This window comes from Pezoporus wallicus, unplaced genomic scaffold (assembly GCF_028554395.1).
Source record: "Pezoporus wallicus isolate ANWC-B61680 ecotype Strahan unplaced genomic scaffold, APGP_CSIRO_Pwel_v1 contig_1181, whole genome shotgun sequence".
Taxonomy (NCBI): domain Eukaryota; kingdom Metazoa; phylum Chordata; class Aves; order Psittaciformes; family Psittacidae; genus Pezoporus; species Pezoporus wallicus.
The window spans coordinates 440,397-466,623 of NW_026641428.1; the positions used below are offsets into that span (position 1 = coordinate 440,397).

Here is a 26,227-nt window from a genome sequence, read left to right on the forward strand (position 1 = left end):
GACAAAGAAAATTCAAGGGTTTCAGCATGACACATCACAAACTTCAGCTCAAACTGCAGTTTGATGAACGTGGCTGTCACTGATGCGGCTAATTCAAGCACCTCCGCCCAGTGTTTTTTGCACAATCAGTCTTGCTGGGCTGAAAAACTGTTTGTGGGCTAGCGCAGAAAACCATACCAGGGGAAAAATCTGGGTTAAATTAATAGTTACTTTTACATAGAGGTTCAACTTTAAAATTCAGCTCACTGCACAGTTTACAAAAGCATGAGCCTGCAAGGACTGGAAAGGTGACTATGAAGGAGACCATTCTGGAGCACTATAGCCCAACACTACTGTTTAAAGAAACAGAAATCAAATTGTATTTGCTTATAGTCAAGGTGCAATAATTAACTTCTCCCACACACCACAGCTCTTACCCTCCTGCTTAAAAATGAATTACATCTACTGCACACCTGAGTGACCTGGTCACCTCATGGAACCCACAAGAAAGTTCTTCCACCCACTCCCCATTCCCACTACCTGATAACAGCTTATCTACTCCATGCACAACACCACATTACAAAACCATGTCTGCATGTACCAGCAACATTGATTCTGCAGCTGCATGTAGCCCACCAGAAAAAAAAAACCTAAGATCTATACCCCATTCTTGGCAAGCTCCACTCCCAGGAGACATCGAGAAAGAGCTGCAGGCCAGAGGAATTGCTGTGCCAGGAGTCTCACCCCCCTGGATACAATTTTTCTTAAATGCACAGTAGGCACAGAACAAGTTTAGGGCTTATGTGAAAGCACTTAGGCTTTCTACACTGAAAGGGCATCTAACACTTGTTATGAGCACCAGCTTTACTACTCATGCACGGAACAAATACGTCAAGCAACCAGCACCAATGCTTCAGAGGCTGTGTCACGTACCTACATTGTACAACATACCAGTTATGCATAAAGAGCACCAGGAGTGAACTACTACACCATGAAGCAGGCTTTATCATGTAGAGGAAAGGGTACCAGCACACTGTCCTGTCTGGTACATAATTAAGACACATGGTTTAATCAAAGGTAAAATCTGGTAATAATCAACTGCTGCCTAGCAGCAGGACCTACAAAATAGAGATGGCTTCTTTTTAAGTCCGTAACCTATACTTCTCACTGCTCCACCCCAGAAACTTAATCTTGCAGGAAAAGAATCCAAAAGAAATGTATGCTTCCTGCTGGTTATAATACAGTATTCATAATTTTAGGATAGCTACATCAGTATCTTTTGCATCTGATATGTATTTTATCATGAAATCCATTTATTGTGAAATTTCAGATCTGTGCATTTGTTCTTCTGAGGTCACAGAATCGGAACTGTTTAGGCTGGAAAGGACCCTTAAAATCATCTAGTTCCAATCCCCCTGCCATGAGCAGGTACACACTCCGTTAGACCAGGTTGCTCAAAGCCCCATCCAACCTGGCCTGGAAAACTGCAAAGGATGGTGCATTTACCACTTCTTTGGGCAACCTGTTCCAGTGTCTCACCACCCTCACAGTAAAGAACTTCTTCCTTATATCTAATGTGAACTTCCCCTGTTTAAATTTAAACCCATTGCCCCTTGCCCTATCACTACAGTCCCTGATGAAGAGTCCCTCTCTGGCATCCTTGTATGCCCACTTCACACACTGGAAGGCTGCTGTGAGGTCACCACACAGCCTCCTCTTCTCTGGCTGAACAGACCCAATTTTCTCATGATTTCAGGTGGAAATGCACAAATTTGAAATTCCCCAAGCTACTCAGTAAGCAAATGGAATGAAAAGAATTAAGTGACCTATCACTCAACAACATCCTAAGAATACTTCAACATACTAAGAATACTTCTTGGAATGCAGGCTCCAAGCTTTCTTCATTGATATTTGGTAGTTCTGATGCCCCTACAACAATGCCAGCAAACACACCTCAGTAGAGGATTTAAGAACTTCTTCTCTGGCTTCCTCAGGACTAAAGAAATGGGAAAAGAAGAGCTCAACAAAAAGTAAAGTAAAGCAAGGCAATTTGGGACAATTTAGGAAAATCTCTAAAAAGTAGAGACAGACTATTCAAGAAGGTGCAAAATTAGAACCCAGACTGAACCTGCTTCTGCTTTCCTCAATCGTTAAAAAAGAAATTAAGACTATGATAGAAAAAAGTCTCAGACCAGCAACTACGACACACCTGTCTGAGAACAGAAATGGTGTCTTTAGCGCAAGGACACGGGTTTATGACTGCTACAAAGGGAATGTGCAGGAGAAGGTCTACTAAAGCAGATTCTTTGTGTGTACACAACGCTGTAAAAAGGTGGGGTTTGGGAAAGTTGTGAAGAGGTGCTGTTGCTCAGAAGTTTTAGGTATAGATCTGCATGTGGACAAGATATTTGTATTTAAATATATATACTGCAAAAGGATATGGGTAAAAAGAGCACAAAGCATGTTTCAAACTATGTCCGATTGATCACAATATTACAACGCACTGCCCAATCCCCCTGTCCTGGGTTCAGCAGTAGCAGTCATTTTTCTCCTTCTTAGTAGCTAGTGCAGCATTGTGTTTTGACTTTTGGCCTGGGAACAGGGCTGATAACACTGATGTTTGGTCTGACCAAGGACTTTCTGAGCCTCATGCTCTGCTAGGGAGGAGGGGAAGCCGGGAGGAAGCAGAGACAGGACACCTGACCCAAACTGACCAAAGAAGTATTCCATACCACAGCACGTCATGCCCAGGATGGAACTGGGAGGTACCCGAAAGGGTTAGGGACTGCGGGGTTGGAGAAGGTATCAGTTGGCGCTTGGTCGGGCTGGGGGGGTGAGTTATCGGTCGGCTGGTGCTGAGGTGTTGTATTCTCTTCCCTTGTTATTTCCTTTATCTTTATTATTATTGGTGGCAGTAGTAATTTGTCTTATACCTTAGTTACTAAACTGTTCTTATCTCAACCTGTGGGAGTTGCATTCTTTTTGATTCTCCTCTCCGTCCCTCTGGGAGTAGGGGGAGGGAAAGAAGGGGGGGAGTGAGCGAACGAGTTACCTGACTGGGTTTAAACTATGACAGTTCTTTTTGGCGCCCATCATGGGGCACAAAGGGTTGAGATAACGACAGATCTGACCAGATTAACAGTCACTCATCACAATGATGATTTTTGGCTCTCAGAGCTGTTCCTCTCAAACTCAGAGTTTCAGAATGTTGTTAACTTACTTAGAGCCAGTATTTGCTGTGTTAGTTTTTATCAAGTGTGGGGCTTGGGCTAAGGTTCTTGTCTCACTGTGCTTTATGGCCATGACTTGTAATACGGGTGGGCTCCAACAGCAGGGCGGGATGGACGTGGCCGTGGACTTGTACCTGGCCGTCCGGCTGCTCTTCACCGTCCTGGCCCTCACCCTACTCTCCATCTTCGTGAGGCCATGGGGAGCTGAGGGGGAGCGGTCCCGGGAGCCAGCGGCACCCAAAGCGGCCCAGGAGAGTGGCTCTGGGGATCAAATGGCAGCGGGAGCGGGGCCAGAGGCCGGCAGGGAGCGGTTGCCGGTGGAGGAGGTCGGGGAGGTCAAGGAGCGGAAGGAGGCGGCTGCCGAGCAGCAGGAGAAGGCGGCGGAGGAGCCGATCCCCCCGGAGAAGTTCAGCCCCATGGCTGAGCCCAGCCCCGCAACGGTCAAGAGCATCCCCCGGAAGCCGCCCGCCGAGCCCCAGGAGGATGCAGGAGACCACACAGCATTTCCCAGCAAGGCAGAGGAGGAAGAACTGGACTCAGAAAAAGAGAAGCTGGTGGTGGGAGAGCCGGCAAGCACAGGAGCTACACCAGCCCCAGTGACAAGTACAGCAGCATCATTTGAGAGTTCTGAAGGTTTTGAATGGCCTTTGGGTATCCTTGGGACCTGCCTGCTGATTGTGAGGGGGATCAGCATGTTGGCACACATACAGGCTGTGTTTTACCCACAACCATTTTGTCTGATCTCAAAAGTTAAGCAGAGTCAGGTTTGGGTCTTGTCTAGGGTTAGACGACGATATAGGAGGACCAGGAAATTTTCCCCAAGGCTGGACAGTCATGAGTGGCAGGGTGTGGGGGACAGTATGGGCAAGTATCTAGTCCACTGGGCCCCTCCAGTGCTCTGGAAGCATCGGAGATGGAAGGCAGCTGTATGGAGTCCCCAGCAACAAGCTGCAAAAACTGCTGAAGGGGACAGTGAATTATTTTGAGTCTGGTGGGCCCATGGCACTTCAGGCCATCAGAGCAGAGACGCAACACAGAGATGGACTCATGATCGAGGGGTGGACTTAGCAATGGACACTATTGCCCAGGTTATTCATGAGTGTGAACACTTTACATAGCCTCTCCTGCTCTGAAAGACTGTTAAAAGAGATGGAACCCAATATCATGGACCGAATGGACTCAGCAGCTTTGTAGGGATTGGTCCATGCACTAAGAAATGATCTCTTTCTCCCCAACTCTGTGTATATGTGGATGTATATATGTAAGATGGTATCTTGGAAATGTGGGATCTGAGCATGACGTGAATGGTATGGAATAAAGGGTGGATACTGTCCTGGGTTCAGCAGTAGCAGTCATTTTTCTCCTTCTTAGTAGCTGGTGCAGCATTGTGTTTTGACTTTTGGCCTGGGAAAAGGGCTGATAATACTGATGTTTAGTCTGACCAAGGACTTTCTGAGCCTCATGCTCTGCCAGGGAGGAGGGGAAGCCAGGAGGAAGCTGAGACAGGACACCTGACCCAAACTGACCAAAGAAGTATTCCATACCACAGCACGTCATGCCCAGGATGGAACTGGGAGGTACCCGAAAGAGCTAGGACTGTGGGGTTGGAGAAGGTATCAGCTGGCGCTTGGTCGGGCTAGGGGGGGCGAGTTATCGGTCGGCTGGTGCTGAGGTGTTGTATTCTCTTCCCTTGTTATTTCCTTTATCATTATTATTACTGGTGGTAGCAGCAGTGATTTGTGTTATACCTTGGTTACTAAACTGTTCTTATCTCAACCTGTGGGAGTTGCATTCTTTTTGATTCTCCTCTCCGTCCCTCCGGGAGCAGGGGGAGGGAAGAAGGGGGGGAGTGACTGAATGAGATGCCTGACTGGTTTTAAAGCACAACACCCCCTCCAAATCAAATTCCCTCTCATGGGCTTTTTAATTTCCTGTGTTTCTTTGCCTATGTGTCAGTATGTGAAACTCAACTGCAATCGCACACCTTAAAATCATCTGGAGTGGACAAGTGAAATTCTAGCCACCACACCCATACTGCCCATGGTCGGGGCTGCTACTCATGGGAAAAGAAACAAAAAAATCCCTCCATTAGGTAAAGTTCCTCTACTAAGGAGGAAACAAAATTACTGCCTAAACAAAGTTACTCCCCTTCCACACACATAATCTTTTGTCCAGAAGACCAGTTGCTCTGTGTGTACTTGCGCAGCTCCTCCCCTGTATCATGCACCACTTGCTCTTTTTCCCAACTCTTCTCCCCTCCCAAGCACAGCTTTTGCACTAACATTCCTAGCCTTTGTTCATATACATTGCTTTACACCTCCTTATCTTTTTGATTTATTAATGAAACAAGTTTTGACCAGGGTCAGCGCTGTATATTAAATATTCTGCTCTTTTCCACTGGAAAAGTCCCAGGAATTGCCAAATTTCAGCCAGATGTATTGTAACTCATTTTGTCTCTCTTAAACATTTGCCTTCCTGAAGTTCAGCAGATGCCTTAGAGGCCTCTCTCAGCATTTCAGACCTGACATCAGGAGCTCCTGAATGTACTCAAAACTCAGTTTGTGTTTAGCTCAATTTTGTTGATGTCCCAAAATTACTATCTGATGTCACTGACAACTCAGTATACTTTATGACTGCTATTGTTATTACATTGCACAACAGACGAGGTAAAATCCTTTCAGATGCTTTACCCTATATTCACAAAACAATTCCATCAGCCTTTTGCAATTTCTGTAGCTCAATGACTATCCTCTTTTCATTCTCCTCAAGCTTTTACAGCATCAGTCCCTTTTATTCCTTTTTCGAGGGTCCTTTACCTAAATTTATTCATTCCACTGATCACTGAGAGTTAAGTATTACTGGTACTAGCAACTAAACAGGCAGACAGAAAGAAACCTCTTATCCCTCATCACAGGAAAATAAAGGAAATTCCCTCCTTAACATTATAGATTTTTGTATTATCATTTTTTTATTACAACCAGGCTCAGTTGCTACATGCCAATTAATAGTCTAGTTGTGAAGTTTACAGTTGCACAAAAACCCAACACATCTCTATTGGATTGACATGGCTCACCTTGACATACTAGTGTCTTTATTTCACATACTGCCTTCCTGTCCAACAGTAGTCACTAGAAAAGCTAGCTCAATATTCTCCTTTACTGCAAAGGATTTAAGGAAAAACAGAGACCAATTCTCTGTTTAAGGTAAGATTAGTTCCTATAACCATAAAAGATAAAAAGAACAAGATAAGTGAAGAAGAGAAATAAAATCCACTGTACAGGAACAGGGTTTTCCTTTTGACAAAAGTATTACATGAGTAACTGTATTATTAATATAACCCTTTTCCTAAAAGAATAATTAAACCTTGCAAACTTCCTCTCTGCCATACATGCACTTCAGGCAAGGTAATCATTCGATCAGATAACTAGAAAACCAAGTTCTCTATAGAGACAAAGGCATTCCACAGAGTTTTTTCCAAAACACCATTTTCAGAACATTTCTGGCTTTTCACTCAGTTTCACAGCTGAGCTGACTGAGAATGAAGTAAACATAGTATTTAGCTCTAGACATTACAAAGAATAACGCTATAATGGATGGGAACATCACTGAGGGTTGATTCCCAGTCAGGACTAAGAGACATATCAAAGTATGGTTTTTGTCAAAGTGTTTTCAGTATATATGTTTATGTTGATTATGACTGTCAGAAAGAGGCAGGAAAAACATAGGTGTGCAGTTGTTTTATGACCTTCATACTTGGTCACACCAGGGTGCCTGGACAATGCTCTCAGCATGGGCAACAGCAAGATCATGAAAAACTGCACGCCCCATGAGTAAACAGTCACAGAGCTGGCATAAAGTCCATTGTTTTTCTAAGAGCATAAAAGCAGGACCCTCTTGCAGCCAAATCCAAAGCCTCACCTATGGGTGGATGCACCCCATAGGAATTTTCCCAACTACCTGAGACACTGGCTGCCACAGGGCTTCCCAGCCTGAAGTGTAGGCCTGGATGATGATTAGGTGGTAACTGGTGATGTATTTTTTCTTGATCTCTGTTCTCTCCATGCATTAATGATTTGATGCATTGCTAATTTTCCTCTATGCTTTACATCTATATATATGATTTGCTTTATTGTACTTATTCACTATAAAGAGAGAGATATATACCCAATTAGCATTTGTGTGCTTGTTTAATAAACTGTGCATGTTATAGAAGCTTGTGTGTGGTCATTTTCTTACATACCCTGCCTGTCAGCATAACACATGTGGCAGGCAGTTTAGTCTAGGATGCCAGAAAAGTTCATTTTGAGACTAGGTCATACCACTGCTGGTCCACTGCAAATACAGTTTTGGAAGTCTGAAATATCTGGAGATGCAAAGCTGCAATGTTCTTACCTATCTGGAGAGGGTCTTTGACAGCTCTCACCCGGAACAGCTGCTCCCCTCGCTGGAACTCATCTGCACTGCCATTTGCCAAACACGAGTACAATCTGCAAGAGAAACAGAGAACATGTCAAGATCAGCCTGGTTTGGAGAAACTTTACGCTTTTATGCTCTTCTATTCTTTGTTGACATGTTTTTTTTGAAAAATCCTTCATATCTTCATCTTTAAGATGAAATCCAGCTCTTTTCTGCCATTTGTCTATTCAGTTCAACCATAAAAATCACTGGTCTCTTCCTGAGTTTGTGTATAGCCACTGGCATTTATAGGAATTTTAACCTAAGCCTTCAAAATATAAATTCATTCATAGCCTAAAATTAAGCTTCTCTATATAGTATAATATCAATTCAAGGTCAATGTTAGCATGCCACAGTAAAAGCTCCTTGTATTTCTAGATGAGTTTCCTGCATCTTCACCCGAGGTTTTTTTACACTTGTGTTCATCAGAATAATTAACATACACAACCTGCTGGTTTGCTGTGGTCCCCCACAGGTGATGTTACAAAGTACATCAGCACTTCTGACATTACCCCCCCCATCTGATACCAGCACCTTAGATGAATGCATCTAAGAACTTTCAAGATGATTCTTTCTTAAAGAGTGTAATATCACTACTTTGCAGCAAAATTCTGAATGCACAGCCACACAGGTAGGCCTCCTATAGTATAAAAGCTTCATAAAAAAAAACACCCAACTTCAGCAAAAGATCTAAAAGCACAGAATTTTTTACTATGTACTCACACAATTTATGTGTAAACGTAAGAAATAGTAATTTCTGTCTCCATTCTGATCACTGATGCAATCACAAAGTCTGATTTTTCTGCTTACACCAATGAAGGGCTTGCACAGCATACTGAGGGCAATTTCTGAGCCCAGTTAAAGATCTGACTCTAGCAACTGATTCAAATTGGAAAGAATACTGTGTAAAACTAACATAAGAACAAAACTCTATGAACTAGTCCTGTCAAGCAAATTAAAGGCTGTGTTTATTCTGCTGTCATTTACATATACAATCTGCACATGTACATGCATGCAGAGCAGCTCACCCTGAAATAAACCCCCATATCGTAGCATAACCCCCAGTAAACCACCCATGCATTACAAAATGCATGAGAACGGCAGAAGCAACAAATATATGGGACATTAAATGGACAATGATTCTCCTCTAGTGAACAGAACTTTTCCTTAAGCATCAATGGAACAAAACCAGTATTAATTACCTGATATCCTCCTCATTTTCTGGGAAACTCCAGAAGGCAATTCGAAGCTGCAGCTGCTCAGGCACTGGAGGATAAACTTTCTCCACCACCTCGAATGGAATGTGAAATGCAACCTGCTTTGCAGACAGTTCCACCAATGGGATCACCAGCCCATCTAGAAAGGCAAGAAACAAAATGCAATTAGACATTCAGACAACAAACTCATGAAAGGCTGAAGAAATCAGAGCAGGAAGCTCTTCCATCTCCTTTCTTGCCTCACCAAGTTCAAGGAACAATTCTGACAGACAGTAAAAGGCAGCACCAGAATTTTCTGAAGAATTGCCTGCCAATCTTATGTTTGTTTTCAGCATCCTAGGGCATGGGTACACATGCCTAAAAGAAAAGTCCTTCTTCAGGAGAGCTATGTTAGCCCAGCAGACATCAGTGACTCAGACTTTGTCTCCTGACACAACTGAAGCCATTTAGAGAGACTTAAGGTAACCCAATATTTTTCAGACATTTCTGTTACAATATGGTGTATCGTGTGAATGCCAGGTGATTACACAGAAAACTATTCAGTGTATATGCACAAGACAGCATGGAAAGGTTATCCAGGAACCTTAATGTTGACTTTTTTGTTAGCATTCAGTACTAAGTATTTTATAACATTTAAATTATTATTTCTTGCTTTATTCCCCTCACCACCATCGTTCATATAATATCTATTTATATATACTTCAAATTATTTACAGAAGCAACTGGGAATTCACATGTTTGTTTAGTGCTGACTACACCAAGCCCATGAGGATCTTAACTGAAGGCACCAAGAGCTTACACAAACACATTTAACTACCACCTTTCTACCAAACTAGCTCCACTTTTTATGTTTTTCAGTGCAGATTATTTCTTATCATCAGGTGATAGGAGTATTATGTTTCTGCTTCACTCTGAGCTAGATCACACTCTACACAAAATACCAGACTTGTTCTATCTGCAAACACCCCACTGCTTTACTGAGATCACTTCCTGATCCATCACTACAGCAGCCTTGGCTCCCCTGTCTTCCAAACCTGTTGCCAGAAGCCTAATTAATTCCATTTCAGAGAGCTGTTATGTCTCTTCACCTCCCTAACCAGCTTCTAAAACACCGCTGGAAGCCAGAATGTAAACCAATCTGGTCCTCAGCTTTCCCTCCCCACCAGCCTCCAGGCAACATATCAAAGGAAAACTTAAGCCCTGATGTCAGTAAACGCTTTCTCACCCTCTGCCTGGAGACACCTTCCAGTCCAAACAATTAAGAAACAGATAGGAAAGAGCTTTGAAATTATATGCACACAGCAAAGCAGCCAACATCTCCCCCAGTACTGAGCAGCCCCATCAAATGGAAGGATTACATACATACAGAAAGAAAATACAGTTTTCAAACATCCACATTTATGATTTTTTGACTGCAGAAAAAAGTAAGTTTATTAGGCAGCATTCCTTTCTTCCACATACAGTCAGTCTTCTACTGTCAGGATTGTTTCATCATCACCAGCGACTTTTACTCTATGTTATGGATGGAGTCTCTGTTTCACAGTGCTAAAATCCCATCCACAATGTGAGAGCAGCAGATTGTAAAATGAATAACAGTGGAAAAGTGGAGTGGTCCCTTTCTCTATAGCTAGCAAATAAACAAGATTTTGGCAGAAAAATCCTCTCATTTCCACTTTTGATGACCAGGATAGGAGTAAAGCTTTCATCAAGTCACTAAAAAAAATTTACTGTCTTAAGTCACTAAAAATATTACTGACTTTATTTAGTGCAATCTAGTCAACTTAAATACCATTGCTGCTACCACAGTATTAGTAGATAATACAGAAGTCCAGACTGAGGCACTTTAATACTTGAAATGACTCTGAGCAGTGAAAGGAGAGGTGTTTTTTGAGGTTTAAATTGCACTTTTGTATAGAGGCACTTTATCCAAGTCTTTCATTACACATTACTAGAAAACAGATAACACCTAAACAACCTCTACAAGGTACAAGACTCAAAAAAGACTTCAGTACTGGGTGAAACACCTGCACATTTTTCAAACAGCTGCAAGCCTACAGCCTGGATGGTATTCCTTGTTACAAGGACCTGGTGCTGTATACGAAGGTTAGAAATGCTGAAGTTGACAAAAAAGCAGCAAAGGCAAATGCATTCTGCTTATTATTCTAACTCTAAAAATATTTAACTTTTCTGAGGCAATGGACTAGGACAGACATACAGTTACAAGGTTATCAATGCTACTTGTAGAGCAGTACTGGTACTAGAAGCAATAGTATAATCATTGCAATTACCCTTCAGTGTGGCTGTTCTCTTTCAAGCTAAACTAAACTAGCTCAAGAGAAATACTTTGACAGGCATTACTGAAATTACCTCTCCTGAGAAAACATTTCTTCCAAGTGGAAAGACAACAGGAGCCCTCCTCACCCACTCCAGTGCAAGCCAGCCAGTTTTACAGAGTGAACTAAGGTAACAGGCTGAGTTTTACACTGAACTCATTAACTGATTCATCAGCTGTACTGTGTTAGTAGTAATCAGGCAAAGACATGTGATGATAATCCACAGTCAGACATTCCCAACACACAGCTTGGACGTTTTCAGAGTGAGGTGAAAACAGTAAAATCTGGTGGGAAAAAAAAATAAAAAATCTAAAAAGCAATAATCTTATCTATAAGACCATGCCTCTTTCGAAAATGCCAGATTTCCTATAAAGAAAAAAGACTTGGAGGGGAAATCGTAGAAAACAACTGAAAAGTAGGAAATAATTTTTCAGTCATACTTTAAGGGAGGTGAATTCACAGCAGTAACTTTGCACACAATGCAAGTACTAAAATTAAGAAGTTAAACTGCCCTCAGCTTCAACAGGGTAGTCCCCTATGTAGTCAAGGTGAGACACCTATTCCAGAATGTAACTCAGAGCATCAGAGGGTCCTTTCCCATTAGGCCTCCTGCAAAGTCAGCTAGACAGTCTGTTAGATGCTTAAATCAAGCTCTGAATACTCTCTTTTGAGTCCCAAAGAAAGAGAGACCCATTCAAAATGTTTATCTCTAGATACACAAATCCAGCGTTGGTGTATTCCTACCTACTTGTATCAAAAGGTACTGTCAACAAAACAGACAAAAGGTACTCTCAGGTTCTACAATAAATATATTTTAAGCAAGTTAAAAAAATAAGTCTGCTAACAGAGCAAAGGAGAAAGCATCACAGCTTCTGCTCAGAAAGCAAAGGTAAGGACAAAAAGGACTGTAAGTTTAATATAAACAAATTACACAGTAGTGAAATAAAAGATGTAACATAAAATTGACAAACCTGCACAATAAATCTATCCAAGGGAGAAGATAATTTGAAATTGTGGAGCAAAATTAGCAAGAATCATTGCTTCCTCTTGGGAAGCTGACATGATGACCCAAGCAGAACAAATGAAACATTTCAAGTCTTGAAAGAATAAAGTCACAGGCAAAGCATAAGCAATCTCAAACAATTCTCACAGGTTAAATGACTAGCAAAACTCATGTCAGGAAGAGATTTTGAGATGCCATCTCATCTGTACCTCCTACCTAGGAAGCAGGATCAAACATATCTAAACCATTCTGAGTAAATCATATCTATTTACTGCCAAATGGAACACACAGCTTTAATAAGGACTATCCTACCTTTTCGCTACTGTTTGAAGTGAATTATAGGTATGATTTTTTTTAGCTGTTTTAGAACAGCTAAAACTTTAGCATAATTATTCCCACTGGAACAATAAAAACAAACCCTAAAACAGCCAACACAAGCTATGCACACAAACATGCATTTTCACCAGTGGAAAAAACGGTGCCAGCAGGGCTTACTGACATACGGGTATATGTGTAGCTACACTGCCTAACCTTTCCTAATATAGGGTAGGATGCAAGAAGTTACACCCAACTATTGTTCAAACTGAGCTATGATTCTTTCACTACAATAATTGAGTTTCCATGATAGACAAATAGAGAAGAAACTGCTTGAATAGTCAGCAAAATGGGGGCCATAAGGATACTGGATATGGGGGCCATAAGGATATTCCCCCATAATGGAACTGAAAGAAAAAACAACTTGGCCAAGCACTGAATGTATTTGTTATCTAATTACATTATTTCCACTGGGTTACTTTCACTTGATACTCCTCTCTAAAAATAAACTACACATACAGGTAAATAAATACAAATGCAAGTGAACAGATCTCACAGCAAGAGATATGTATGACACAGTGCAAAGACAGAACCCATTGCTTTCGCTATACATTAAGCAAAGAAAAATGGCATGTTAGGCTGAATTACCTCCTTAGAGATGAGTGTATAGCTTTGATTTTATAGCTATTGCTGCTCTCCACCTCACATTTCCCTTCACCTTTCTCTCTGGCTTCAGTCCAAAAATGTAATAGAGTGGAACAAACTAATACAACTATACACAGAACAAGGAGATGAAGAAAATTAAGTGAAGCACTTCTGATATCAAAATCTAAAGTGAGAACAGTAAAACTAACAGGAAATAAACAGACTGCAATCTTGGCCACTGAAGGGGGAGGGGGGTGGTGGTGTTATAAAACCTGTTTTACAAATCTCATTTTTAAAATTGCTTTTTATAGGATTTTCTATGTAGAAAGATAAATTCATTACTGTGGAATGCATTTTAAGCATTTCTTCTTGTTTTATTTCAGTTAAATGCCTACCAGTAAAATGCCCTTTGGCTTAAGATGTATTCTCTCTGATACCCCTCAAAACCAAAAACTGTTGAGAACTCTCAAATATGGGCAAGCAAAGCAAGTGTTACATTTAACCATAGCCCAACTAAATCAAAACTCTTAAAAATATTTCATTTCTTACAGTTTTCTAGTTCTTGTACATTTGAGCTGATGTCTTTAAGGATAAGCCAGAGAAATATATTCCTTCAGGTCTCAAACTCAGCAAAAAACATCACAAAATTTCACCTTTGCCTTGAACTCTGTAATACTTGAAGATGAATGCTCTGAATGTACTTAAAGAAAAAACAGTTTCACAATGTGAACATTGCAAAATGACACAAGAGCTTTTTAATTAAAAATTTACTCTTCATTTCAAATCACTTAGACCCCATGTATTTTGACCATTACTTTACTTCTTTTTCTTCTTCCATTTTACCACATAATCAACATCCTATAAGAAGCAACATGCTTGTTTTTAAAAATAAACAAAATTCACCTCTGAACTGAGGATATGACAGATGGTATGTAACAGAAGCACGTTGCAAAAGTCTGTAAATAAGGTATTTTCTCTTCCTTCACAAGCATTTCTCACCCAAAAGCTCCATCCACAAGGCTCATTAATTTTAGTTCTCTTTTCAAAGAGGTCTTCGATTAAGAGCAGAACTAATTCAATGGGTCATAGACACACCACCACTGTTCAAGTTTTCTGTCACATTAACATCCTGCCCAGGTAGGTCGCAGCCCTATGAGGTCCTAAGGGAATATCTTCAGAAGTGTTTAATATACTTGCAGCCTATGTCATTAATAAGGGTACATATCTATCCACTTCTGGACTGTGGCTTTCAAGCACAGACTTGTGAGATGGGTTGCTAACACCTGTCCCATACAACTTCCCAAACTAGAATAGTTTGAGATGTCTATTCTCCAGGCTGAACAATCCAATCTCTCTCAGCTGTCTTCTTAGGAAAGGTACTCCAGCCCTCTGATCACCTTTGTGGACCTCCTCTGGACTCGCTCAAGCAGTCAAAAGCACTTAAAGCAACAGAAGTATTCACCTTTAAACACCCATGCCAAAATGGGCCAAGGTGAAGGGAAAGAGGACTTGGGATAAAAGAGTTCAAACTAAACTGAACAGCATGAAAAATTTCCATTATAAAGGCTCACAGATGAACTGCTGGAGCAGCTACGAAGCTGTATCATGTAGTAAAAGAAAGTTTGGCTAGACTTATGCTGAAAGTAGACTACCTAATAAACCGCATTAGATACTACAGAAGAATCTCGTTCAAGATGCTCTCTTTCAGACCTGTATTTTGATTCTTACAATTAGGAACTCATTTCCCTTCAGAAAATCACCACGCTCTGGGTTGTAGAGGATCTTTTCAAATGACACAGCTGGTCTCAGTGGTGTTCATAGTGGACATATACATACACACACATATCACAGATTGCTTCTGCACAATTGAAGCTAATGAGTGCTCTTACGGCAGCCCAGCAGGCATGCCAAGTACTGAACAGACACTAGGAATGAAATTTCTTGCCCCAAATACAGTACAAGAGGAAAAAACAAACTGTCAAGCCCAGGGGTGAGGAACAAAAGGCAGAACCAAGACTCTGCAAAGCCAGACCCTGACAGCTGAAGAGACATAGAGAGATGCATCTGCACCTCATCCTAGTCCTAACTACATGCAGAATGAAACATCTGAAAAGCAGAAGAAACATTTTAATATTCTAATACTGACTCCCAGCTGTCTGCAATTAGCATTCCTCTGCTTCAGATTAATAATTCCATGCCACCTTATACCGAGGGACAAAACCCCACGGTATTCCTTGTAAAAACCAAGCAAACCACAGTATTGCTAAACAATATAAATTTATTTTCCTTTTACAGATTAAGGAAACCAATGCAAGAAACATGTTCCTGGTTCCTCAACTATTCAAGAAGTGTCGATCTTAACAAAATAAGCAACTCATTTACACTGGAACACCCACTGCACCAAGTCAGAATAAAGTTTCTCAGATACTACCCACTCCAAAGCAGCTCTCTGCGGAACACCTCAGCATTCACACAGCCAGCTGCAACAACAAGTGGAATTAGGTGGAATTCATCCTGTGAGTTTTTTCACTTGCTGTGACAGATCAAAAAGGTTACACAAGACAAGAATTGTGATCAAGCAATAGAGAAAGGATGCTGCAAATGCTGCTGTTGATCAAGCTTGCTCAGAAGAGATGACTGGAGGGAGCATTCTGACTTGAAGACTCCTTTAGTGTTGTTTTCTCTCATTGTTTTTGTATTTGTAAAACATCCACATACTCATAAGAGGCTAACAAGTACAGCCGAACTGACCTAGAAAAACAGCAAGGGCAGGGCACTGATATCAGGTATTTCTGGAAAAGTCAGCCACAGAAAAAACTCTTAAACTATGGCCTTCTCCACTAGGGTTGTATGGCAGATGATATTCTTACTATGCAAGAATTAATATGTGCGTGTGTGTGTGTATTTTTTTTCATGTGTTTGTGTATATATACATATATGTATATATACACAAACACATATATACACTTTAATAACTGAAAACATAGCCCTCAAGAGAACTAAGTGATCAACAAGCTAGCAAAATGCTCCAGAGAACAAATCAAGATTCAGTTTGAGTCACAAGTACATTGATCTCATTGTATAAAGCAAAGAACTATCATGGTTACTTGCTTATATTTTTCTGTCCATGGAATTCACCTGCTAAATTTGCACACTGCCCTTCTTACCATCTGTAACTAGTGCAGGAAGGAAGATTATCAAGTAAATATGCTTCTGGTTTTTGGTTTGTTTTTAATTTAGAGAACAGCAAACAAGAGAAGCAGACATGTTCCTTCCTCCTTCTCCTTCACTGCTACTACCCCCATAAGCTTACTAACAGCATTAAAACCGTAATGGGATATGTGTTTACAAGACTTTCTTATACCTCTTATTTCCTCAGCTAGAGTTACAAAACTCTATCTGGATCCCATAACCACTTTTCAGCAGTGAAATTACAGCAAGAATAATGTCGCAGGGTAGGAAACATAGAGACATAGAAGTCCATGTTGAAAGCAAAAAGAATTGGGGAGAGGCCTACATCAGCCCTAAGCCACAGAATGACATTTTTATGTAAAAACAGTTGAGAAGATGAATAAGCAACAGAACTTTTTCATTAGCGTTTACTGGATAAGACTGATGAGATTCATAGCCAAAACCCATTAAAAATACAAATCCCAGATGGGCAGATTACAGTCCAGAATTGGAAATCTCACACTTAACTGACAAACTGCAGCAACTATTACTACACAAATTCTGTTACAATCGTCACAATAACATTTTAAGAACATCTGGGTTTTTCAAATCAAATGCAAAAAGGCTTGTTTTATCACAGGAGGGTGTCCAATTCATCCCCAAAGTCTCTGCCACCTACAGCAAAAGCCATAGCACAGACTCAAATTTCATCTCAATTTGATTTCTGAGAATTGCTTAACACACATCACAAACAGCTCATGCATGTTAAGTCAAAACATTTCATGCTCAAACTCTCTTTTTGTTGCTGTATTTACATTTCTCTTCAAAACAAGGTAAGTTATATTATTTGGCTGACTGCATACACATATCTCCTGACATTGTGACTTCTGACTACAAGATTAAGACATTCTGGGAAGCAAGAATTGATTTCTTCTATAAGGCAGACCTTAAAATATGTCAAAATATAAGAAAATGAAACCCAAACTCATTTTTTATTTGCACACAAGCCCCCTAGATTTGCAGAATACAATACTGAATTCTGGATTTGGAGTGGATGAGTGATTCAGGTTTTTATTTTTCAGGTGTTGGTGATTTTAAACCTGTTCAGTCTGTGGTTTCCCTTTTGGTCATCTGAATATTAAAACCCCCACAACATTTCTGACTAACGCTGCCCGCCCCCCCCCCCCCCCCCAATTTTTGACAAACTCATTTCATGATGGTTTTTTACACTCACTCTCTGCATGCATACAGAGCTAAAAAAAACAACCACCCCCAAAACCAAAAACCAGCTGACTTAACTTTGCTCACCAGTGGAGAAATGGCATCACCACCATGCTAACGTCAAGCATACAAGACTGTATCCCAAAGGTTTTGTTAAAGAATCTGAGCACTTAATACAGGAGGGCTCCCACATGCTCAGCTCAACTCCCGCTGTTTCAATATTGGACTGAGTTAAAAAATACTTTATATTATTATTTTTGAAGTTACAACTTTTAAATCATGAAGTGTTCCACTATTATGCCAACTTCTGGTGACACTGCCTCAAGATTTCATAAGGCATAAAAAAGCCCTACACAGAGAAGGCTGGTAAGGCTTTATAATGCTAAGCAATAACTGACCAGAGAACTAAAATTCAGAAGATGCACAATGTGTGTGTAAGGTCCAAGAGTCCTAACCCACTAAGAGTTTAAAACAGAAAGAGTATGTCAAAAATCCCACAGCCATGTCTCAGCTTTCCCTACAGTAACTCAACATTTCTTCCTGTTAGCGAAAAACCTTCTAACAGTAGCAAAACCTTCTACTGATTCAGAAAGGCTTTCTTTGAGATGCTCTGGTTCCCAGTGCCCTTTCTTTTAGAACAAAACCAATGCTGAAACAAGTAAGCAGACAAAGATGAATAGTAGGGGCTCTTATGTTAGCCTGCACAGCACATACTAATACATGCAGCATTTACATTCCCTGAATTTCTAGAGATTTGTGGGGAAATGCTCCCATATATATCCATATGTATATACACAGATACACATATCTTCTCAATACACCTTCTCCAAGCAGCTGCTTGCTTCTACCCCTCCCAACTTCATCTGCAGTTTCCTGTGTCAGCAAGAACACTTCAGAGGCAAACCATCTGACAGAATCCTCTCTTCAAAGCAGCACGAGATGTTAATAAGAAAAATAACCACCCCTATTGTGCTATTCCTCCTCTCACCACTGGTAAAAATGACTAAAGAATTTCAATGTGCCCCAGCAAATTTTAATTGCCAAGCAGATAACCTGCTGTGTAATCATCCCTCAAAGGTCCTCTTGCAATTAGTAGACAGAGGAAGAGCTACGCACCTGAAAATTCTTTCTGCCGGCTAAAGCACAGACTTCCCTTCTTTCCTTATAAACTTGTCTTCCTTATGTCCTTAAAGCATCTTAGCTACTATACTCTTACTATGTTAGAAACCAGATCTCTAGGGAAAAATCAAACAAACCAACCAACCAACACCTGAACCAAGTCTTCGAAAAGTTCAGAACAAGGCAAAGGTGGAAAGCTGCAAGTTATATTTTGTAACCAAAATGATGTTTGATGGGGAAGGGGAGGAAAATAAAGTTAAACCAAAATCCCTTATTTGGTTTCATGACTCCAGGGCAGAAACACCAGCATATTATCACTAAACTTGGATTCCTAAGATCCTAGTTGTTCTGCCTTACCATCCACATCAGATTTTGTTGTATGCATACAGTGCATGTATTTCGCAAATGCATCCAGTGTATATAGAGAAAACATTCACTCTACATACCTCAGAACCTCTCAAACACAAGCCTAGTCCACATCAGAAAAGTGTATTTTCCATTAACTCTACTGCTTCTCATATGCAATAACTGTGAAAAATCTTCTGCACAGGGCTGTGCTGATGAAAGTGGAGTATTCAATGTTATCTTGATGCCTTATGCCAGATGAGATCTATTTGTCTCTTCATAAACTCTGCATCTCAAGAGCAAAATGTCAGTAATCTCTTTTCTCAGCTCTCACCCACTCTAACATGACTGAGATCCCAAAACTGCAATACCAGCATTAGGCAGGCAATGCAGCAGTCACACATCTAAACAACCTCATCTGGAAATTCAGACAAGAAAATTCTTAATCCAAACACCCTTCCATTTGCCTCCCTAAAACCAGAATTAGCATCAGAAAAAGAGCAGCCTGGGCAAGCAACCGACAGCTGTTAGAAATCCTAAAGGAACAGCAGATTTTTGTAAAGCAAGACTGACAGTGCTACAAAACACTGTATTCATGCCAGTGCTGGCCAAGGTTTCATGACAAATCGGGCATTCAGAATAACTCTACAGCTGATGAAGCAGATCAGCTTCAGGCAAGTAATTTCCCTGCACTGTTACTCCTCGCTCTCTCACCCCATGCAGAAAGCATACTGCATAACCAGGATTGTGCATTCAGAGCACAAACATCAAACAGCTCCCGTTTCTTGAAAGCGGGGCTCAGCACTCCCACTTATCCCCACTTCTGCTTCATGCAAGGTATTTTAAAACCTCAAAATTCAAAATCATATCCATTGGCCTACAACAGAAAACAAGCTACAAAGACCAACAGGGACCAGGTATTTTTCTGAATGTAGACAATGGAACATAAACGCAAATCAAAAGGTCAGACTGCATCACAGCTGAGGGGTAATCTCTATAGAGAAGTACTGGTATGTTTTTAGACACTGAAAGGAAATCATACAAAACACCATGCAACCTCAACTATTTAATGTGCTGCTCTCTATTACTAGTACCCATCTTTAAGCATTACATGCAAAATTAATCTCTAATCAGATTTTTCCTGTGCCTAAATCCCAGAGCAGCAGCATCACTTGGCCTCCAAACAAACACACTGGCAAACACTGAAGAACTACATTACTAATCATATCAGAATGAGATCAGGCCAATTTTGTTCATGCTGATGGAAAAGTTATTGTCTGAACAGAACAAATCAAGATAAAGCACTCTCACCTCTAGGGTAAAAAAAAGTAATAATTAAACATCTGTCAGAAACTAAAAGAAGTATCACCTCTAAACATCACCAACAGGAAGATCTGTTTCATAGACAGGAGTTATAAGAAGTTAAGATATCTAAATGCTTTTGAAAATAATCTCACCTGACTCCCCTTTTTACCTCCTCTGGTTTTGTAAAAACCTCCCAGGTCTAACACCAGGTCTGTGGCTTTATGGGAGACAAACTGAAAACTGCGGTTGTTTAGTCTGGAGAAGAGAAGGCTCAGGGGAGACCAGGGGGACCCAATTTCTCTCTACAACAACCTGAAAGGAGGATGGAGTGAGAAGGCGGCTGGTCTCTTTTCCCGGATAGCATAAGAGGTAACAGCCTCAAGTGGTCTCTTCTCCCAGATAGGACAAGAGGTAACAGCCTCAAGCTGCAAAAGGGGAGGTTTAGATTGGATATTAGCAAAAATTTCTTCACCAAAAGGGTGATTAGGCACTGGAACAGGCTGTCCAGAGAAGTAGTACAGTCACCATCCCTGGAAGTGTTCAAAAACCGTGTAGATGAGGCCCTCAGTGACACAGTTAAGTGGTGGACTCGGCACTCCCGGGGTCATGGTTGGTCTTGATCTTAAAGGTTTTTTCCAACCTAGCTGGTTCTACAACTCTATGATTCTGAATTCAATTTCCCTCACATCACCTATAGAGAGAACAAAAGGGGACAAACAAAACCGCATACCAAGGAATGTATGAAGCAAGCAGGCAGCTACAGAATTTTTACAGAGGAGGAATTAATTACAAGCATGTCTATCATGCACTTGTTGCTCATGACTAGCCAGGAAAAACTAACTCCCTGTCCTTGAGAAGGACAAGCAACTTAGCTGACCCCATGCACTACTTCTTTAAATGAAACCAAGTAATCTATGAAAACTTCCAAAGGCATTCTGGGTAAAATACAACTAATTTCTCTGTGTTAGACCACATTCTCTTCAAGCCATGCATGAAAGTTACATGCAAGTATGAGTTACCACTATTTTCGCCTGGAGCTCTAGTAAACAAATTTGCAGCTGCATTTCTCTCTTTCTCCTATCTCAAAACTGACTGACCTCAATATGAGGTAGGAAAATGAATAATATGCAGCAGGAACTGCAAACAGCTCAAGGGAATCAGTAAATAATGCCTTACAGATTTCACAAAGGTACTACCTTCTCTGAAAAAGCTGTCATTTCATTTGTACACATGGTAATTTCATACTAACCCACCAGCAGGACTACTATGAAACTGATATGTCAAATACCTACGTATAATTTTTATATCATCTCAGGCACTCAAGCCATCACCAAGCTATTCAAATACACTCTAACATGAATTAACAAGGATTCATAGTGGTACACTGTCTTACAGGATGAAGACAGATGTAAATCAAGCAGATAAGAATTCTAGTATAGATATATCAAAAGATTAAATGTAAGTGTTGAGAATCACAATTTGTCTACACAAATGCAGGCAAATGTGAGCACAGTACAGTAAGCCTGAAGTACAGTACTTGAGTACAATAAACCTGAAGTCCTATGAAGACCAGAAACAAGACGTGGACAGATTCTGTAAGGTCATACAATCTTTGATATTCACAGGTTCACCAAGCTTTTCTGTACTTCAGGTAAGAATCTTGTTCTGTCACAGACATTGACAAGATGCCAGTAAGAACGGCTCTGCTGCACGTAGGCATTGTTTTAATGAATGTATCTAAAAAAAGAATGCAGATGGTAACTTAACTACATTCACCTTAAGGCTGCCTCACTTCTTTAGTTCTGTCTGGGGAGACATGCTCAAAGCAGCATCTTTAAGACATCTCAAGCCTAATGAACAAAAAAGCTGCAATTAACTTTTTTCCACTAGTTTATCTGGAAAAACAATAAAGACCCATGCTAACTGGATTTTCAAACGTTGTTTTCATTTTCACATCTCCTCTGATGAATTACTCACATTTACCAGTATTTCTGGATGGCAAAGAATGATGATTATCTGCTTAAATTCTTCATCTCTCTGAACAGAGGAGGAAGCCAGAATTGGTGACCCAGGTGTTCACTTGCTCATTGCTTCAATGAGTTGCCTCTTAAGTGTCCTAACCTGGGAGGAAAAAGTGCAGCTGGACGTCTTCCAATAAAGACTCTCACTGCTTGTGGACCACTTCTGGGTAACAATTCTTTTATCACTCTACCTATTTATCTTTGTAAAAAACATGGACTTCTTTTTCTGTATTTGTTTGGGTCTCTGACCTCCCTCTTTTTCATCTTCTGAAGTCTATTCTCCCCTTCAGCGTCCAGCTTTTCTCCCACGAAGGGACAGGATTTCTTCTAAAGATGGACTTTTTCTTTCACCCTTCATCTTATCCATTTATACTTTCCCTTTCTTCTATATGCCAATCTTTATCCCATATGAAAAAGGAGCTTGATGCTTCACAGCCACAAACTAAACCTAGCAGACAAAAGACAGGCATAAAAGTCAGAGTCATCAAGAAATAACACTGTCCTGCTACTTGCAGCAGCTGAATGAGGATGTTACAAATTTGTTTAAAAGACACTACACTCCTGCAGTCTTTTCAGGATTCCCTTTTTATAGAAAGGGAAAGACTTAACCTCGATTTTTTTTTTTTTTTTTTTGAGAGTTAACCACACACCACTAGAGATTTAGGTAAACCAACACACAGATTTTCCAGTTATATACATCTAAAACATGTTCAACTTGCTGCTAATTGATACTGGTAAAAACGGAAAGTTCCTTTCTTAAGATTTTTGTTGCAGCAATCTGGAAACACTTAATAATGATCATAATAGAAAGAGTATTTTATTAAAACCAGATACTTTTTTACAGTGTTTCTCAAAATATAAATTTCCAGAAGATTTTAATAGGTACATTAGAGCCTGACAGAGTTCCTTTGTTTCATTCTTTTCAAAGACTGTAAGTTTCCAGCTGTATGAAAGCAAATAGATGAACTAAACATAATCAAAACAGCAGAGTTTCCACAAGCTTTGCCCGCAACATTTAAAGCACCATCAAAAAATGTGCTCAAAGACATAATTTTCTATATTTTCTGTTAAAAATGCTACACAGTGATCCATCGCCTTGTCAGAACATTACCCATTCTACAGGCAAAGAAACAAAGAAGAAAGGATGCATCGAACCACATGCAAATTAGGAGAAGTACAAGAATCTTCTGGCTGGTAACCATATACTTATTTCTTGAGACTACAGAGATTCAGAGGACATAACTCAGAAATGTGTCATATGGTATTTTGAAATTAGAACCTGCATTTTAAATATTCTGTATATTACACATCACTGCTCTTTAAGGAAAAAAATAGTGGTTTAGCTAGTTGATACATAAGTGCTTTGAATTTTACATTTGGAGAGCTTGTAAGGGTGACACAAAGGAGGAGGGAGGAAAGACATCAATACAGATAAACTGCATCAAAATAAAGTTGGAAAAAAAAAACTTCTAGCCATGACACTATTTTAAATTATTTTTATAATGGCGTTACAGTCCTACAATTAGAAAAATGACAGAAAAATGTTGCCATTCTAAAAAGAGCAATGAAACTTGAAGACATTCTTGCACTTTAAGAGCTAAAGAATAAATTGGGTTTGACTCTATGGAAATGCTACTTCAAAAAAAAAACAAAAATAAGCAAACAGATTCCCCAGATATTCTAAATAGCCCAACATTTACTCCAGAAGTTCAATAAAGTATGTAAAACAACTCTGGAAGCTGTACATTCCTTTCTTCCTCTGGAACACAGCACTGTATATTAACTAGAACACCAGACACTTAAGAGGAGATGGTCTCTGCTCCCAGTTTTATAACTGGCAGAAGAGAGGCTGTTCAAATCACGGATATCCACTTCTGATCGCTATTTAAAAAAACCTAGGCACCATAACCAAGCAGTCTCATAAACTGGGCTATACAAAAAGCAACCTTCTTAGTTACCCTACCAAAAAAAATAAAAATCCATTTGAGTACTTAAGCCATTTCTAATCCTCTACCAACTTTTCATAGTAACCGAAATCATAGAAGTTACATTTGCTTAGAAATGAACTTCGTCATAGTTATTACACAAACACTGCAAAACAGGTGTCGACTGGAGTACATACTACATCAGAGAGGAAAAAAAGGGCATGGCCACAAGTCAACATGTGAGTTTCACTTCCACAACTCTTACACAGAATAACTTTTACTTTGGGTATATTACATTGGAAAACAACCATTCCTAGCTTTGGTCAATTTACCTGTGACTACTTCTTTTCTCACTAGAGCCACAATAAATATAGGGTGTACAAAAGGTGCTATTTTTCTGCATACAGGTTATACCATGGCTTTGTTGCTGTTCCTCAAACTGAACTGGAACTCCAAAGTTGCAAACTTGCATATTAAATCATACTTAACTGATGGCTGTTCACACATACAGATCATGCCATGATATTAGGACTAGAAGCATCACCAAAAGAGAGCAAGAGGAGCATGGAACAGACAACAGCCCAATGCAATCCACGAAGCTGCGTGGACACCTCCACCTATTGAACAAGCCTGCCCAGCTTCTTGAAACTTCCCATCACTTTCTCAACTCAGCAACTCTCAATAAAATCTCTGATGGTCAACTGAAGAGTCATAAAGATTCACCCATGTTATAGGACATCAGCAAAAAGCAGACCCAGAAAATGCTGGCTCTAAAATTGAGTAATCTGCCCAGAAATGAAGATGCACCTTGAGAGTAACGAAGAGCTAATTTTAAATCTCCCAGGGTTTTCATCAGGGCAGGAATTTCACCTTCTCCTACATTTTACATAATTTATCATAAATAAATTAATTAATAACTAAATTTGGTCTCTTTTGCCTTTATCAGCAACATTCCAGACACTGCAGGACTTTTTTTCTTTCCAGTTTCATTTCCCACTGCTTCGCTGATGGGCAACCCCAGGTTTGCAGAGAGGGCACAGCTCAAAACACAAGACTTGCTGTGGTAGCTGTAAGACACACAAAATAGTCTCCTGCCCAATTTCCTGCTTACAGCACCAGATCATGTAGGTATTCGAACACAATAATTTAAAAAAAAAAGCCAAAAAATCAACTTTTGGTGCTAGCATTCAAAGAAGTGACATAAGCAGTACATCCAAGCATGAAAAAAACCCAAACCTTAAGCATGAAAATAAAAAGCTGGTTTTATATGTGTTATTCTGAGTAAATGATCAAAAGACATCTGCAACTCACTGAAGATTTTTTACCCAGATAATCAGACACTTCAAACCTGAAGTGTAGCTTGAGAGAAATCCCGAGATGTTTTGTCTTCAGTTTGTTTTTACCTCAGGACAGACCTAGTTACCTACACGTAAAAAGTATCATACATAAAAATAAAACACACTTAAAACCCACTTTTTAGCAATGAAGAAGAGGTTGAAGAAGGAAAAATAAATTAAAAAAGGGAGATAAAGAAAGGAATGGGAAACAAAGAAAGAGTATCACCTTGAGTCTAGAATGAAGCCTGAATCCTTATCTTTGCTTCCCCAGAAGTAAACATGACATAGAAAATAATCCCTGCACTTTCGGTCAGCCTGAAATTTAAACAAAGCATATGTGATCTCTGGCCATTCAGCAACACAAGGATCTATCTCCTCAAGGTGAAAGGAAGGAGAAAACAAAGACAAAAAGAAAAATCCATGGAAGCCAGGAAAAAAGATGTGACAGGAGAAAATGAGACATCTGTCAGTGCAAAGATGAGACTTTGAAATAGAATGTGCAAGACTTCTTGTGAAGGGAAGAGAAGCTTATCTAAAGGAAAAGGCCAGAAGACCACAAGAGAGTTAAAACTGGATTGGTCACTTAAAATCTCAGTTAATAAAAAA

General features: G+C 40.1%; 1 protein-coding gene across 2 annotated transcripts in view; it reads right to left on the minus strand.

The window, feature by feature from the left end:
* The window catches only part of ZSWIM8 (zinc finger SWIM-type containing 8), a 64,453-nt gene that overhangs the window by 32,230 nt on the left and 5,996 nt on the right, over positions 1-26,227 (minus strand). For both annotated transcript variants that reach the window (XM_057423882.1, XM_057423881.1), the window contains exons 2-3: positions 8,867-9,020; positions 7,602-7,696 (exon numbers count right to left, since the gene is read on the minus strand). In XM_057423882.1, coding sequence (XP_057279865.1) covers positions 7,602-7,696; positions 8,867-9,020 — 249 coding nt within the window. The remainder of the gene's footprint in view (positions 1-7,601; positions 7,697-8,866; positions 9,021-26,227) is intronic.